Source organism: Pseudochaenichthys georgianus, chromosome 16 (assembly GCF_902827115.2).
Source record: "Pseudochaenichthys georgianus chromosome 16, fPseGeo1.2, whole genome shotgun sequence".
NCBI lineage: Eukaryota > Metazoa > Chordata > Actinopteri > Perciformes > Channichthyidae > Pseudochaenichthys > Pseudochaenichthys georgianus.
In genome coordinates this window covers 9,403,974-9,421,355 of record NC_047518.2, presented here as the reverse complement: position 1 = coordinate 9,421,355, position 17,382 = coordinate 9,403,974, and the positions used below count along the sequence as shown (strand labels likewise).

Genomic DNA, 17,382 nt, shown 5'->3' with positions numbered 1-17,382 from the left:
GATGGAACTTAAATATTTTTTACCATACACTTCTTTGCCTCCAACCGAAAATCTAGGACTGGCTTTAAACTGCACTTTATCGGAGGCGGTTAAAAACATTTGTGTAAATAAGATGCTCAATGTTGAAATTAACAGTTTTTGGTTTCCGGCAGGTTTTGAATTGACCTCTTTTTAATAAATGTTACCAGCTAAAAAACGGTAATTGCCGTGAGACAGACAAACCATGGGTCACAGGAGGGTGGGATGTTGATCAGTATTGGCTTAAGAACGTATAAAAGTTAGCGCTGAGCTTCAGTCTGCAATGTTCAAAACAACAGATAAAGCCAGAATGGAGAAACCGGCTCGAGTGCGCTAGAATTTGAAAATACACAACCGGAAAAAATCTGCCTCTTTCTTCAGACTTCCTTACAGAGCCCCTCCTCCAACACACAGGAACGCGCACATGACCAATGAGGGCATGAGCACGAGATAAGTTTGTGCCCAGATGGAAGGCTGACAGGCAGGTAGGCCATCCAGTTATTTTAGCCGCGCCGGCTCAGATGATTGGTCATGCTTTTTACAGTACTACGGCTTCCAGAGATTAATTTTTGTATGTATTTATTGTCAAAGCATTTAATATATTCATTGCTATCGGGACGTTACGAGCATTCCATGGAATATAACAAAAAGTGTTTTCTGAAATAAATTACATACCCCATTGAATTATGACTGAAGACCGTCAGCTGTCTTCCTCTCCTCGATTCTTTCACACACAGTGACATCACGAGCTACCCACAATGCAACGCGCGCCATATTTATATATATAAATACGCCATTTTCCTGGAGGTGCAAATATCCTGGAGGTGCAAATATAAACAGCTAGCTAACGTAGCCAGGCAGAGCGCACTAGGTTTTTTTTCTGAATTAACGACCGAAGAAATCGCTGCATGTCTTCGGATTACATCTCTGGACTTGAGGGGTGTGCTCTCGGTCGTTACCAGCGTAAACTAGAGCTGTGTGGGTTGTCGGATTGCCCTTACCCCCTAAACGCACCAGGAGCGTCTACGCCGCGTTACGTTGCGGCTGCGCCACGCTGCGACCTCCTCCTGCGACCTAACACACCAGGCGCGCTTCAAAACGTTGCGGAAGCGGAGCGTCGTGTGTGCAGCCTCGCAGTTCTTAATTAACTTTAAAACATTAATATGTAGTTGTTACCTTCCACTCCACAAACTGCAGCAACTAAAAACCAGGCCTTGTCCTTTCTGATGTTGTCCTTGTAAAAAGCATTGGTTACATCGTATACAATGGTGTGTTTCTCCACTTCCATTATGAACACCTCGTCGTCCATTGTGCGTATCGTAGTGGAGGTGTTGTGATGAAGGAGGGGGGTCTGCTAAATGAGTATATATGCGGGATGGGCCTGGCCCGGATGTTCACCTTTCCACTTCCTGCGAGGGGGGGGCTGCCTGCCCGACCTTACCTTACGGCTGCACCGCGGCAAAAATAGGATTCATCCTAATTTTAGAGAGGCGCTGCGCCGAGCCGCTTCTGGGACGCGTCTGAGCCGTAACGCGGCGCGTGTGGTGGAATAGCACCCATTGACTAGAGTGGCCGCGATCCTTACGACCGCCGCGGCGCGGCCGTAACGCGGCGCAGACGCTCCTGGTGCGTTTAGGGGGTAAGGCCAGAGCCAAACACTTTGACCTCCATTGCCCTCATCAGAAAACTCTGGGTGGTGTCAAAGAGACTTCACCTATGTTTTATGTACAGAAAACACTGTGTTCTTGGTTGAGATTATGAAAAGGTTGTCCTTGTTTTTAAAAAGAAAAAAAACATTATTGAGAGTCTTGCCAAATTGCAGTTTACAACATGACTTTGAGAAACCTACTTTTTGAAGTAGACTTCAAAACAGTAGCACATTAGAATACAATGGAAACTACTGTAGCATTATAAAACAATTATGATGTAATCCCATCCAGTTAAAATACAGTATATCAACCACATATCAATTATTCTTAGAAATATCTTGCTACCCTTTGCTGGAAATGTACACCAACAAACTATGGTACCCGGCAACAGATCATGTCTGTTAATGATCAACAGGATGTGAAATATCTGTCCACTCAGCTGTATCCGACAAGGTTTTCACACTAAAAACACAAGCTTTCAAAGACAATAATAAGAACAGATTCTTTTTTCAAAATAAATATTATGTTTTAATACTTACACTAAAAACAACAAAGAGTTAATATTGTAAAACATTTTACAGCAATAAATATATTAATGTGAAAATATACTAAAAATGTGTGGCTGTACAAACTCAAGAAAGTCTTTTAAATACAAATAGAATGTTGTCGTCATCAGAGAAGTGGAGGGTGCGTTCAGGGAACACGCTCAGGCCTCAGTGTGAGGGTGGCAGACCGACGCTCAGCTACACACCTCTCTATAGGGAAAAGGACTCAAGTTTGAGGAGCTAGTCCAATTAGCATTCACACACTGAAAAAACTGAAACATTGACATTCATTTAATGTATGATGTCAACACATTTCACATAACTATTAGGTTAATCAATAATGTTAAGTTTAACTAACCTAATACAGTTATGTGAAATATTGATGGTAATGTTTCAGTTTTTCAAGTGTACATTTGAATGACTGTCAGGCTACATATAATTGAGATAAAATCAGAAATAGATTATTTTCATTTGTTTCCCCCGCCACTAGAAACAACTGTATCAGAATAGATGATGTAAAAGCACAGCTCCCAAACATCAATCTGAGCCAGATATATTGAAAATGATATACATAATATATGGAGGCACATCAGTGACCTTACATTTAAATTAGTCTATATAGTATAAAACATCTGTAAAGTATTTTTAAATTATATTATACTATTTCTTCATCATTACCAACTTTATATCCTATTGTCTCCTCTATTATGGCTCATCAATGAGGAAGCTCTTTTCTCATTCGTCAAAATGTAGCATTACGGTAATTTGTGCCCAGTGGCTACTGACGCACACATCAGTGTAATACTTAGGAATGAGGCTGGGCTGAGGTCATTGTGACACCGTGCCAGTTTACCACCGTCAGACTGGAGGCCCCCGTCTGATTGGACAGTCTTCCATGTGCCTTTGGGCCAACAAGTGCAAAACCACATGTCCCCAGTCCAAAATGAAAAACACCTGTGTTGGCGCATCATTCATGCACATGTTGGTGGTAGGGGTTAATATCGGTCAACAGGCCCACCATAATCCCCCTCCCCCACCCCTCTAGCCGCTGAGGAACAGCTTTAGTTTAAATCAGGAATGTCAAAGCATCAGTCCTTTTTCCCACAGAAAAGGAGTCAACAGTCATACACGTTCTCCATTCAATCTCCGACAATACACTTTAAAAAATAACCTTAACACTGAATATAAATATCAGTATGCAGAATACTGAGGATTTTCTATAAATAAAAATGAAGTGTACGAGACAAAGGGATATCTAGTAAGTATATACAGATCGTTTCGGTTTTCTGTGGATGCCTGATTTTTTCTTTGGAACACACACAAAGCCATTAAATACGGAAGTTTGCGGATTTGTACAGTGAGGTGCTGATCTGATGTGATCAGCGTGTCTGGTCACTTCTTGTCTCCGTATATACCTACGGTAATATCCCTGTACACAGCCTGGTCTCAAGACATGTTGTGAAAGAAACACAATACCTCAAAATGTAAATGATAAACTCTGTGCACAAAGAGAGAGACACGTCTGGTTTCCAATCGAGGAAAGGGTTACATGAAGGGGGCGGAACCAGAACCAGGAAGTGGTTTATTAACTTTAACCCTGAAAGAAAAACCTGAACACTAACCTAATTTTCATATTTTTTAACATAAAACATTTGTACTTGCTAGTCTTCCCCATGAGCTACTCTTTGGTTCAGTTCCTGCCGTTGTCACGTAACCCTCCCACGAGGAAAGAAGATCATCTTCACATTTATCCGTCACCACGGCACATCACCTGCATCCACAGTTACTTCAGGAAACAGAGACTTTCCAGGTGTGTTTCCACTCAGTCGGTCCATACAGTGGGGACAAAGCTTCACATCATGTCTCCGAGGGAAACAGTTCTTGGACCTGCATTTCAGTTCAAGTGCAACAGGGGCTCTTCTTCAAGTCTCCTTAGTCAGAGCTTGGAGGGGGAGCTCGGCTCCTGCTGCACTGCTCGTTTTTGTTACTAAAAAATATTTGTAAGATCTCCACAGCGGACCAGCATCCAGTGACATGTCACGTAAAATCTCTTCTACTAATTCTACCCATGAGCAGAACGCCACTGAAACATTTCCCGTTCACACGCCAGTGGCGCATTCGTTTTGCTTTAAATAGTGTCTCTTTTACGTAGCAGCAATACACATTGTCGATGTACTTATAGTATATGTACATATATATTAATATCTTTATACGGAAAACAAACACTGGCAAGAGTTGCGTTTAAGAATGTCCTGTCTTGCGGTGTCGTTTCGTGTCCTGGCCGGGAATGCATCCTCAGGTTTTCAAAGTGCTGAGCCAAGAAAATAATTCCTTCATAACAGTGTTGCTGGTCTCACCTCCTCGGTCTCTCACATCTGGAAGACAAGGAACACATCTGGTTAGAGGATGCCGGTGTATCTGTTTTAAACAGCCTCGTCTCAGAATATGATCAACACGATGTCTCACACACAACTGCTCCATGCAACACGAGGGGTTATATAAAGGCAGGGGCAGAGCAAAGCAAAAGGGGAGGGGGGGGGGGGGTTGTGGGGTGTCTGATCTGGGTCAGTTTGCACCTCCTGGTACTTTTTCTGCTAAATATAAAATGTACCTTTTCTACAAGAAAGTGTGGTCTTTCAATTAAATGAGCCATAAACAGTACGTGTGTGTGTTCTGAGTTCAGGGTGGGGGTTATAGCTGGAAGTGGGGGTAGGTGTAAGTGGTGAGGTTGAACAGGCACCTCACCCCACTTCCCCCCATCCTTAGGTCAGCCTGCACTATTTCTCCTGACCACTGAGCAACCAATCAGAATCCTCTCAGTGGTCACTTCACCCAGGAGTGTGTTGGCTCTGCAAATCCAAATCAGTGTGGGAGATCCCTCAGGGGTGGGGGGTCAGAGGTTATGGAAGTGGTTGGGTCAGGGGAGGTAGTGAGACCTTGGTAACTAGGGGCAGCACCTCTCTGTCAGCTGTGCGGCAAACAGTACAGAATGAGAGAAACCTCTGAGTAAAAGTATTACGCACTGAAGCACGAACACCGGCTTTGCTGTGAACAGTGGAACATCGTGGACATCGCTACAGACTCATTGTCTGCTGGTAACAACGCCAGATTAAAACTCCCTCTCAGATTGATTAAGATATTATCACCGTCTTGTCTCCAATGGACTGTTGTGTTGCTTAACTATGGCAACACTAAAGACGTGCATCATTTCCTAACTTCTCCCCCCGGTGCTTTCTGGCTTTCTCTCAAAGTCCTCAGCAGCAAATGGACATTTTTCAGTATGAGAAAAAAGCTGATGGGGATTTTCTGCCTAAAGACTTATTTTCCAGCATCCCAAATTAGATTGTATTCGGGTGGCAGGAAGTGGATATCTCTAAGCATTGCGTCTCTGCAAAGCCAGATACCAGAGTGTGAACAGATGGGTTAACCAACCCTTTATATGCACAATGCTCCACTCTTAAGCTTACAAAACCTCAACATCCTTTCCCTTATATAATGTGTGTTTCCATCTAGCTAAAACAAAGTCCATTATTAAACTAAGAAAAACGTTCTGTCATAAACATATATCAATCTAACTAGACGTTTGGGAGTATCTAACCCTGGTATAATAACATAGGGTCATGCAAGCACTAACATCTTGAGCATTCAGACGGGATAAAAACTACATTTGGATCTAAAAACATCGTAAACAATAAACAAATCTGACGTGACTGTGCAACAACACAATGCAAGCACAGAGAAGCACAGAGCTGCCACATTCCCAAACACCAGCACGGGACCACGGAGCAGGGAGAAGCATGCGTTCCTCAGCAGGAGAACACACGTTGCAGCAAGCACAGAGATGGGGAGACAGGGAGACGGGGAGAAAATGATAAAGGGGTTTAACGGCACGTTGTTTATCGAGTATGTATGGTAAACAAACCTGCAAGTTCTTTCGTTTAACTCAAGTTGCCTGGACTTGCAGTCTAACTGTGTGAATTTGCAGGAACATTTACAGGTGAGAGGGTCCTGCACAAACAAGCGCTTCCTTCTCTCTGAGCAAGGCGCACAGTGGCTGCAAGGGAAGCAAAAGGGAGAGAGAGAGGTCTAAGCTGGAGAGCGAATTCTGCAGAAGGGGCAGACACAGACACTCATGCAACATCGTCCTGAAGTCTTAAGTGCAGGAAAGCCAACATCACTTTTCTATTGTTGTTATCCTGCTCTTCCACCAAAATACTCCCAACATTATATTTCAACAAATAACAGCATATTAACCAAGTAATGTGTGTCTGAAGTATAATCCTATATACTTCTGGAGCTTAGTGAGATTGTATATTCTCCAGTATATTGTGTATTATTTAGATACTCTAGTGCAGGGGTTCCCAAACCTTTCAGACCGCGACCCCCAACATAACAGTGCCAGACACTGCGACCCCTGAAACTGATTTGCAATCTGTTCTAGAAAAACGATGTTTTTTAGGATTTCAAGAAGCGTATAAAACAAACAATGGATGTATCTTATGAACATTGATCCATGCTGGAAGTAGATTTCGATGTTTTAGGAGTGAGATAGAGATTATTATCCAATATATGCATCCAATGAAGCACTGCATGAAGTCTGTTGATGACCAGAGGCTGTTGTTGGGGCTGCATCAATGCCATGCAGGCCAGCCGATGGTCACCAAGGTTCATGTTTTAATAGCATTTTTACAAAAAAGGCCCAGGCGAGCCTAACATGTGAAAACATGGCTTAGACCTCAGAGAGAGTTCAATTTGGGCCTGCGACCGTAGTTTTACTGTATTTTGTTTTGAAAATCCACAGCGGAGGCTTGTGTCGTACTACATGCATTTTGCATTTCTCTCAGTAGCCAACGCTCTGTGAGTCTGTTGGCTCGGACATAAACTCCGTAATAAATGTAGTCTACATTTCATAAGAGGTGTAAAACCTGAGAGCATTTTAAATCGCATTTGAACTAAATGCTTATATAATCTGTAGTTGTATTTGTATTGTTGATTTAATGTGTGAACGAGGCGATGTAGAGAAGTTAAGCTGTAGTTATTATTAGGCTGTACTTTGTTGTACTGTTGGAGAGGTGAGCAGGCCTATGGTGTTTGGATATTTGTGGAGTTAGGTGGTCCTCACGGACCACTCTTATTGGTTAGGTGGTCCTTGGTATGAACACGTTTGAGAAACACTGGGCTAGTGGATTATCAACGGGGGAGCCTCGCTGCGGGGAAATTATAGAGATGGCCAGTCCGCCCCTGAAAAATTACATTTTTTTTAAATCATCTCACAACCCGCACTTTGGGAACCCCTGCTCTCGTGCACTGGAAAAACTGAATATTGACTTGAATTAAATGTATTATGTCACATTTCCCATAACTGTATTAGGTTAGTTGAAAGCAATAATATTAAGTTGAACCTAATATTCTGTATTAAAACTTCATAGTATTGCTTTAACTAACATAATAGTTATGAGAAATCTGTTGACATAATACATTTAATTAAAGTCAACCTTTCAGTTATTTTCAGTATTATATTTGTCTTTTCTATTGTACATTTGTATACTTGCTGATAATTAATTTAAATGATTATTATTATTTTATCTTTTAAATAATGTTTAACTTGTCAAATGCACAGCCGCTGTGACAAAACAAGTTCCCAATTTGGGATGAATAAACTATCCATCTAAAAATAAAATGTATTGGATGCAGTCTGAGTGTGGTGTCTGTATTTACATGACAGCGTTTTGTTTGGTCGGAGCAGAGGGAACACTCGACAGCAGAAGAAGTTGGTGCCGGGGTTTGCACGATTTTAAAACAAGCAGCTGGAGCCAAAAGCAAACGGAGCCAACTCCACCCAACACTTTACAATCTAAACTTAAAGGGTGAACTGAGGCAGCAGGGTCACCCAGAGATGAGAAGTGAACATCTACCAGTTTGACGTTGAGCTAGACACTATAGCCGCTGCAGTATCTGTTACAGTGCTCAGTGTATGAGATGGAAGGTCACGCCAGAGACACATCAAGGACAGAAGTAGATATATAGGGGGAGTGGCTATGGGGCAAAATGGAACTATGCTTAGTCTCGGGTCTTAAACTGCACAACCAATCTGCAGAATCAATCCTGTATCGCCTCCTTTTTTAAAAACAGGAGCGAAGCAACCCAAAGCAGAACTTATCTGAGAACTTGTCAAGGCTGCAGTGATCTTACTCGCGTGTGTGTGGCACTGCGACTGTCGCTGTGGCCATCTATCTTCGTGAACAAAGCAAACATGGCAGCAGATAAAGCCCAACAGAAGGTAGAAGTTATCAGAGCAGCACAGCACAGTCCAGCAGACAGCCTTACAGATAACTCGGAGATAACGTGACATATGCCATGGGAAATTCATTCAGAAGTGAAGGGAAACCATGGGGCAGGTAAACATGGGACCTGCAGTGGTGGATTGGAACTAAGTACATTTACTCAAGTATTATATTTTTGACTCAGATATTGTTTACATATAAAGAACACGGCATGTGAGTACTGTAATATGAATCAACCAAATCTGAAATTGGACATTACAATGATATGACACCTACCACCACGGTAGGTGATTTTAAAAGATTCATTTTGTATTCAAAGTATGTGTACTTTATCTGTGTATGTTACCGTTATGATAAATTATACTTCTACTCAACTACTGGGATTATTAGCAAATACAAAATAGTAAATAAGCCACATAATGAGTACTTTTACTTACTTTAAATATATTTTGATCCCAATACTTTTGTACCGCTAAGTAAGATATTTAATGCAAGACTTTTTTTCCCTTTTTCTCTCTATTATTTTTGTGATTTATGGATTGTTATGTAGTTATTTAAAAAAAAAAAAGGAATACAGGGCTTCTACTTGTAACAGAGTATTTTTACAATTTAGTATTGCTACTTTTACTTAAGCATAAAGTCTGAATATTCCTTCCACCACTGTGAACTGTCTACAAAAGACTAAGTTAAAAGGTCAATATTCCTGACACACAGGAGGAAGAGAAGAGCACACTCAGTATATCGTCCACAAACCATGGGAGCCAATCAACCAACCTAACTGCCCTAATCTTCTCATTAACGGGGTGATCAATAAGATAGCCCTGGGCAAGGTGTACCGGAGCGCATGTTCCCGTCACTGCCTGCTCTCTGCTCCCTCCACCCTGCCACTGCCTGGCTGCCTACGTGCACAGTGACAGACACCCAACAAGGCTGGCCCAGGATCAGCTGAGTCCCATGACAAACGGGTTGGACTTAGCCAACATGATCCAATCTCTCCTCCACCAATCCGTCAGGTTTTAACTCGCCGATCGGCACACGCACCCCCCCTTATCTAATTACCGAGCTGACCTGCCGCTCAGAAGACACACACACCACACGCATGCATGCATCTGTCCGACACACACACTGCCCCGTGTCAGCGAGGGAGTTCTCTCAATCTACAGCACGTCTCCCTCAAAGCTCATCCTCTATTTACACCACTTAAAATAAAAATAGGTTAACAGCATGACACCTGTTGCTATGATTAGCCTGGGGAAGTTACAGAGGGCCGAGGGTCAGGTTTGTGCAACTGGAGTCAGCCAAGGGTGGTCTGAAGCCGGGTGGCTACGCCTCGATCACTCACGCTGTTAGAGCCGCACCATAAAGCACTAAACCCTGGCACCATAAAGAGAGCATGCTCAAAGTGTGAGAGCCCTGTAAAGATAGCTCGCTACCTCCAACATCTACAGGACACATGATGGAACGTATGAGTGCGTTTGAGTTGGATGACATACTTTGACCTCCTAAATTGTGGCATCACCACTCATGGTCACTTGTTCTTGAGCTAAACTGGAATTGGAGAGGTCTGTGCAGTTTATCCAGGATTCTAGACGCATGTATTACATCTTATTACTCATTCAAATTGTTATGATTAACAGTAATACTAAATGTTACCCCTTTTGGAGGAAAAGAGCTTGTATGGATTTTTGCCAAAAACAGTTTTAAGTTAAAAGTATTTCAAAGGTAAACCCAGATCTAGATATTAGTTCAATATTCACCCCAACTTGAAAAAGATGCTGTCCCAACTTGAAGGCCCTACTTTTTCATCTTAAAACTATTTCTACACTAATTCGGTGCATCCCACATAAAGACAGAGTTTCTGTCAGAAAGCCTTTCTGCTGACTCAGCTGTTAGCACCGTTAGCTCCTTCCAGCCTCCAGCTGCTGCTGACCCTGCTCCCAGCCACCAACCAACCAGAACCCCACAGAAACTCATCAAACACATAACAAACACGTACTTACTATTCTTTCTTTACTGGAAGATCTGGCTTTTGTCTGAAATGAATTAAAAAGAAGATGATTTAATTATTTTGTTTGTATTCCATCACTGTCACTGTGAGTGAAGTGTGCCGTCTCTTACCTGCATATGCACGATTTGTGCTCTGTGAAACTTAATTGAATAGTGCCTTTCTTTACCATGGGTCGATGACGCATCACCTTGAAGAGAAACAGAGGCAAGATTAAAACAACATCAGCATGACTTTCGGTAACAGACAGTCTAAACCAGGGGGGTCAAACTCAATTTCATGGCGGGCCACATCAGCATTATGGTTGCACTCAAAGGGCCGGTTGTAGCTATATAAATATACATATATAAAATGATGTATTATATTACATTATTGCCTCTGTATTATCGGAGAGGGTATAATGACTTCATAATTAACTAGTCTGAAAGCAGAAGTCTGGGGAAAATAATTGCAACCAATTGCAAGTCCCTTCAGTGCGCATGTCACAAAATGAGATGCATTGTGGGACATGTAGTATATGGGCAATGTGCTTCTGTAAAGTGGCATGTAACCGTATAATAAACGTATTCTATTCTTTGCAAACTCTTGAGGGCCGCATAAAATGAAGTCGCGGGCCGTATTTGGCCCCCGGGCCTTGAGTTTGACACCCCTGGTCTAAACAGCACAGCCCTGACCGCTGTGTAACCACAGCCATGACCTGTCTGTGGGACTCTGCTATCTGCTGCAGGAAGGGAGAGGTTTGACCACACACACGGCTGTAAACACAGCGTGCGTGGAGGTCAACAACATGTCTGAGATGCCTCGCAGCCGCACTTTCTCTGCTCCGTGTTTGTGTCTCAGACATGCACATAGTGAGCAGAACACAGAACCTTTGCCTGACCACATCCATAATGTCTGAAGAGCGACTAACCCTAATCCATCTCAACACACGCTCTCTGACGAGCTCTCTGAATGCCTCAATGTCATGGTCCTCAGTGTGTGAAGCATTCAGAGAGATAGATCAGCGGTGACAAGGACCAAGGTGTGGAATTACAGTCATGCGTTAGCCTACAACTCAAATAGATCATATCGTGACGACTGAGCCATAGCAACTGAAGTCCACCTGCTGATGAAAACCATAAGCTTAGTTTAACTAGTCACACCAATTATTAAGTGCTTAAAGACACACTTAAATGTGTACATTAACAAAGTGATGTGTTTGTGTTATGTCAAGCGCACACATTACGCAGTGTCCTGTAGTAAACAGGACATTAACATAACTTTAAAGGGGCCCTATTATGCTTTTCCCTTTCCTGTATACTGTTACAGTATCTTCCTTAAATGCCTCCATTTAACTCCTTTGTGACTTCCGCAACATAATGACATCACTATGTAACAGGGCGCTTCTATTGGCTAGAGAACCAGCAAACCAATCAGAGCAGACTGGGCTCTGGTTTCAGGCAGAGGGTGAATGAGAACATTAAAGCATGGAGACGTGTCACAGTAGAGGGACAAAATACAATTATGAACCTGCTGATTATTATATTAGGTCCTCGCCCCATGCTCACCTCCATCGTGACGTTGTGTGTTTCCGTAGGAACACACTCCAATGCTTCGTCGCTACAGCAGCCTCCGCAGCGGTTGAGCACCACGCAGGAGGGAATGTACGTGTGTTCTGTGTCCTCCGCATACTCCGAGAAGATGTCCACCAGCACCTCCCTGGGCTGACACAAACTCTTAGTGAAGACATCTATGAGAGGGATGACTGGGGAAACCGAAGAAGCCTCTGTGGAAAGTAAATATTATTATTAGTATATTATGTAATAAAGAATTCAGCCCCTTTCTTTCAAATGTGGACATCATTACACCACAGCTATGTATACCTAGGTGATGCCACATAGCATACCAGGCTCATTAAGCAGCTCCACAGATCTGTGGCTTGGGACACCAATGACTTTGTTGTGGTGGTGAAAATCTTAACTGTCAACTGTTTGGTGGGAAAAGACATGACATGTTTGACAATGCTCTAAGAAACTCCCAGTAATGTGTGCAAGTGTTAAAAAGATCATACACTAAGATACATCTACATTAAGGAGTAGATAACTAGGGAAATATGACCATGTGACTAAAGAGTAGATGAGCCAATAAGTGCAATGGCAGATGTTATGGAATATTTGAGTGGCAATTATTACACTGAAGCAGCAACATAGTTGGTGTGGAGAAGCAACACTTAGTTAGCACACCGTTGTGTCACAGTGACATTAAGGTGTATCCACGGCAGGAAGAGTGCAAAGCAACGTGTTGACATGAAACACAAGCATCAAGTAATAATTGAAGATAAAGAGCAGAATTGGTTGTAATAGCCATGTCCGACAGAACCCTTTAATACCGAGCTCCAGCCTGATGAGTGCCCGGCCCTCTCTGTATGTCTGTTCCTTGCGCAGCCCAGAATAATCCGTCCCACAGTCCATGAGACGAGGTTCCCAGCAACCCCCAGCTAACTCCTGACCCCTGGTTAGTCAGAGCAGCCATGACCTCAGGCTCTGTGGCGCCAGGGTCCACCTCTGACATGTGACCCCGGGAAGCCCACCCCATGTGCCGGCTCTGCCTCTGGACTAACGCTGCAGACGGACTGTGGGAGCTTTATGATTTAAAGAAATGCTACAAACAATACCCACATTGATGCTTGGGCATTTTGTTACTTTACCTGAAGCGTGATAAGGGGACTTTACAGACGCTTAGGTGTTACATCAGATTTACAAATAATACAAAGATTACAAATGCAGTTCTGGCTCAGGGCCAGCTGCAAAGAGCAGCTAAATCATTAGCACCTGCTGGGTGGATTTACTTCACGAGCCTCATGTCAACACACTCGACTGGTTCTACCTCCTGTCAGAGGTTGCAAACATTTGCTCTGTCTTACATCAGCCTGTAACAGTTACTCTGGTTATACATGTTTCCATTCATCCGAAAAACAGTAAACAAACAAGTATTATGTGTGCGGTGACTGCGGTGTGATATATAAACTTCCCCTGTGCCATTTATCTCCATTCATGTCCCAACACTATTAGAGCCACATGAATGAGCCACACTGTTCACAATCAGCACAAGGCGTTGAGTTTTGATGAACAAACACGGTCCATTTTCACTTTTCATGGTTTCCATCATTATCACATGACCTAGGTTAAATGACCCTAACCCATATCCATGAAAACTGAGATGGAAAGGCTCCGAAAATGAATAATAAGTGTAAACTAATTCATTCCAACACCATCCTTCTACCCCAAAAAGTGACTCGAGCACCAGATGTTTGCGTACCCATGTTATTCATGTCAGAGCTCTTCCCCAGGTATAACCAGGCCACCGCCTTATCACAGTGTGTGTGTGTTTGTCTCCTTTACAAACACTAAAATCCATCCCACAACCTGTCCACTGATTGTGTGTAAAGACTAATCAGTGTCTCCATCCATCACCAGCCAACAGACCAGCCAACCTTGGCCTCACACAACAGTATCACTTTCAAACAAACACGAGTGCGGCATTGAACCAAGGCTGACTGCTCGTGGATCGACTGATATTTCACCATAGATTGTTGGGAGAAGAGAAAGTAGAAACATATAATAATAACTCCCAGTTATTGCTGAGGTATTGACTTCCTTTTCTCTCCCTTGTATTCTTGTTTTGAAATCTGCAGCACTTTTTATGGCGACTCCAAAGTCCCCAGTGAGACCTTTCACCGCTGGAAACTTTGATTCTTCTCAGCTTGGGACAGACAAACAATCCTCACTCAGCCACACGAATACCTACATATCCCTTCCATATGTCAAACTGTTTTTGTTTTAAACCAAGTAAATCTGAGGCCTAGTACAGTAAAGGTACAGCCCATGTCCACTAGGTGGCCCTGTTCATCTTGCATGCACACAGAGGAAAAGAAGAAGAGTTCAAATTAGACAGCTCTGTGGAAACTTACCCTCGTTTGTACTCTTCTCCGCTCCCTTGGTAATGCTGGCAGTCTGTAAGAGATGCACATCAGACCAGGTGTTAGATATTTCATATTTGCATGCATCTATGAAAGTGTCATTACCCAAATGATTTATTTTGACTAGACTAATTGAAGTACAACAAAGAATAAAGGTTTTTAAAATCAGTTTATTAATTTAGGATTAAGCGAGGCTGCTTGACTTTCAAAATAAAACCACTGCAACCAGTTTATCGTAATGTATGTTTACCAAAAGATAACAGAAAGACATTGAAATGCTAAACACTTATTTGAAATGTGGAAATATAAGTCACAGTTTACAGATATAATTCCATAGTGGAGTTTAATCATTTGAAGAAGAAATAAATAAACCCTAGCAATATTCAAAATACGTTCTTTTAAAGCAACATGAGAGGGCATTTGGTTACAAGCATTCAATTCAAAGGGTTTCAAGACATATAGTTTTATTTTGAAAGGACTAACGGGAACCGGCCTTTATTTTGATAGTAAAAAAAAGATGACGTTGGGGAACCGGCCCCCAAGCAGAGCTCCGTTCACCTTATGTGGCGGCTGCTGCAACCGGCGCAGGGATTGCGTGAGAAAGCGGATCGGCCTGTGTGGGAGCGAGGGGGCATCCTGCGGGGGAGGGCTCGGCCTCACACTGCCGGATCCCGTGGGAACACTGGGCCCTGGAGCCCCGGGGGACTGACTGTACAACTCCATTCACAAATCTCCCAGCCTATATTTTTGGCAATGCCCAAGAAACTTTTGGAGAATCTTAAAGGGTAATCCAGCAAGCACTATTTGGAGAAGCCAGATAAAAAGTTGATTTGCAGTGCTCATAATTGTATTGTCTTGCAAATAAAGATACTTATTTCTCTTTGCATGTATAAAGCAAACTATAACCATGCTGATCTTTGATGGACTTTTTGAGGTTAGAACAAAGTAAGAAAGAAGGCTTTTATATAGAAAATGCTGATAGTGTATAATGTAACAAAACTATATTAAATAATCTACATTTTACTTTTTATTTATAATGATTAGACAATATGTTCCCTGCACGTTTATTCTCTGTGCATGTGAGCAGTGTTTGGCAACTCACTATCTAAAACCACTGAGAATAGAGAAAGCTGGTAAAGCACGTGTGAAATAGTAAAATGAATAATATCAATATAACATGAAAGGCGTACCTTTACTGTGGATAGGTGAAGAACCGCTGCCAAAAGGATGTGTACCAAACTGACAACACAGTTCATGGTTGTAATTCCGCACGATTTAGTCTTGATATCTCTGCGCTCGTTAAAGAGAAATACAATCTAACAATGTCACCACGCACACAGTCCAAGGATGAAAAAAATGAATATTTAAATATAAAAAACCGCGGCACATCTGGGCTATAGCCAAAGCAAATCCATATCTTCCACACGCATGTGGCGCGTTCACAGGGAGCCTCCCGATGTCTCCAGCCGCGCTGCACAGCTCTCCCTCCGCAGACAAAGACTCTGCTGGACCTCAGTGGTAATGTTCTCTGGAGCAGCGGATCAGCGCATCAACTTTACGCACCGGTGTGTGTCTTTGTGCGCTTTAATCCCATAACATGAAGGGTGTGTGCCGGTACAAAGTGATCCTCCCGCAGTGTTCCTTGTTGCGCCCGTTCTCTGTGTAGGGGCAGTAAGCTTGTCCCCGGTCAGCGGCACCAGTCCGTCTCACTGTGTCTCCTGTTGGAGCTGCGGCTGTAGTGCAGCGGTATTAAAGGTGGCCCGGCTAAAGGCTGGAGCAGAGGCGGGGCGGGGCGGGGGGGAAGGAACCAATGGCAGGGTGGGGGGAGCGGTTTGGGGGGGTGGCTGGGGTTAATCTACTGATCTCATTCACACGGATGGGGACGTTTCCACTGATGCTGAACTACTTTTTGTAGTTTCATTGAAGGAAATTCCAGCTCAGTGCAGCGTCACTGTCTTCTAGGAAACATTGCCAATATGTTTTTCGCCTTCCTGGAAAAATACTAAGCATTACATGCACAGGTATGCAAGTCGGAATTATAGTACATTCAATGAGACTACAGATATTTGACTTGAACACTTTCCTTGTGTCAAGATTAGAAAATGAAACATAAAGCAATGTGTTTCACTTGTGTGTCTTTACAAATGTAAAAGGATTCTGGAGACCCAAAGCACAAACCAGTATCAGAATATCAGAATAGAATATTACCGTTTTTATTCATGACATGCTGGATGCAAGTGATAACAGGTAATGATACAATGACCAAAAGCAAGTGACAAGTATGGTTTTAATACATAGGGATATTTGAAAAAACACCTCTATTTTAGAGTTAATCAAACAGTCTATTAAAAGCATCAATGACGGAAGAGGAGGAAGGGTCTCCAGAGACTTTCCTACAGGCTGTCTAAGGATGTCACTCAGCTGTTATCGCTTGTTATCTGCAGCCTTTCTTTAGTTTTCACATTCTGCTTTGAAAAACAAAACACTGTTCTGACTATTAATACACCATGTCAAGAACTGAAAAACCCAAAGCAGCAATCTTCATTATAAAACTGCACATCCTATAGCATTATACTAATATGTTGCCTTGTGTGGCAACATATTTATTTTCTTGTGTTTGAGGAATGCATGAGTATGAGTTCTTAGACTTTTTAAATTATTAAATTAACTTTTATTCTTGAAGTGAAAGGCCACTCACTCTAAGATTAGACCAAAGTCCTGCCATCACAGAGAAGGAAATGTGATGACAAATGGATATATGAAACAAACAGTGTCTTTTTTAAAGCATTCATGACAGGGAGGTAGTGAATGGTGGGAGTCAGTGGCGCCGGAAATAGGGGGGCCAAGGGGCCATTGGCCCCTTCACTTTACAGCCCTGCCCCACATTTTCGCAGCGGCGGATGCCGCGGAACACTACATCCCG

At 42.7% G+C, this 17,382-nt stretch overlaps 1 protein-coding gene across 1 annotated transcript; it reads right to left on the bottom strand.

The window, feature by feature from the left end:
- Positions 1-2,168: 2,168 nt before the first annotated feature.
- Positions 2,169-16,183, bottom strand: vegfaa (vascular endothelial growth factor Aa). Its single transcript, XM_034102632.2, has 7 exons — positions 15,650-16,183; positions 14,451-14,493; positions 12,049-12,266; positions 10,615-10,691; positions 10,497-10,529; positions 6,135-6,266; positions 2,169-4,587 (listed from the first exon to the last, which is right to left on the bottom strand). Exons 1-7 carry the CDS (start codon positions 15,713-15,715, stop codon positions 4,566-4,568), a joined length of 591 nt encoding a protein of 196 aa, XP_033958523.1. The 5' UTR covers positions 15,716-16,183; the 3' UTR covers positions 2,169-4,565.
- Between the last annotated feature and the right edge of the window lie 1,199 nt (positions 16,184-17,382).

What these genes read in the sequence shown, in the direction of transcription:
- vegfaa (XM_034102632.2), bottom strand. Translation starts at nt 15,715, where the DNA reads ATGAACTGTGTTGTCAGTTTGGTACACATCCTTTTGGCAGCGGTTCTT. An exon ending in GGAGAAGAGTACAAACGAGG is followed by an intron (nt 12,267 to 14,450) that starts GTAAGTTTCCAC and finishes TACTTTCCACAG; the next exon opens with AGGCTTCTTCGGTTTCCCCA. An exon ending in CTTCCAGTAAAGAAAGAATA is followed by an intron (nt 6,267 to 10,496) that starts GTAAGTACGTGT and finishes CTTCCCTTGCAG; the next exon opens with CCACTGTGCGCCTTGCTCAG.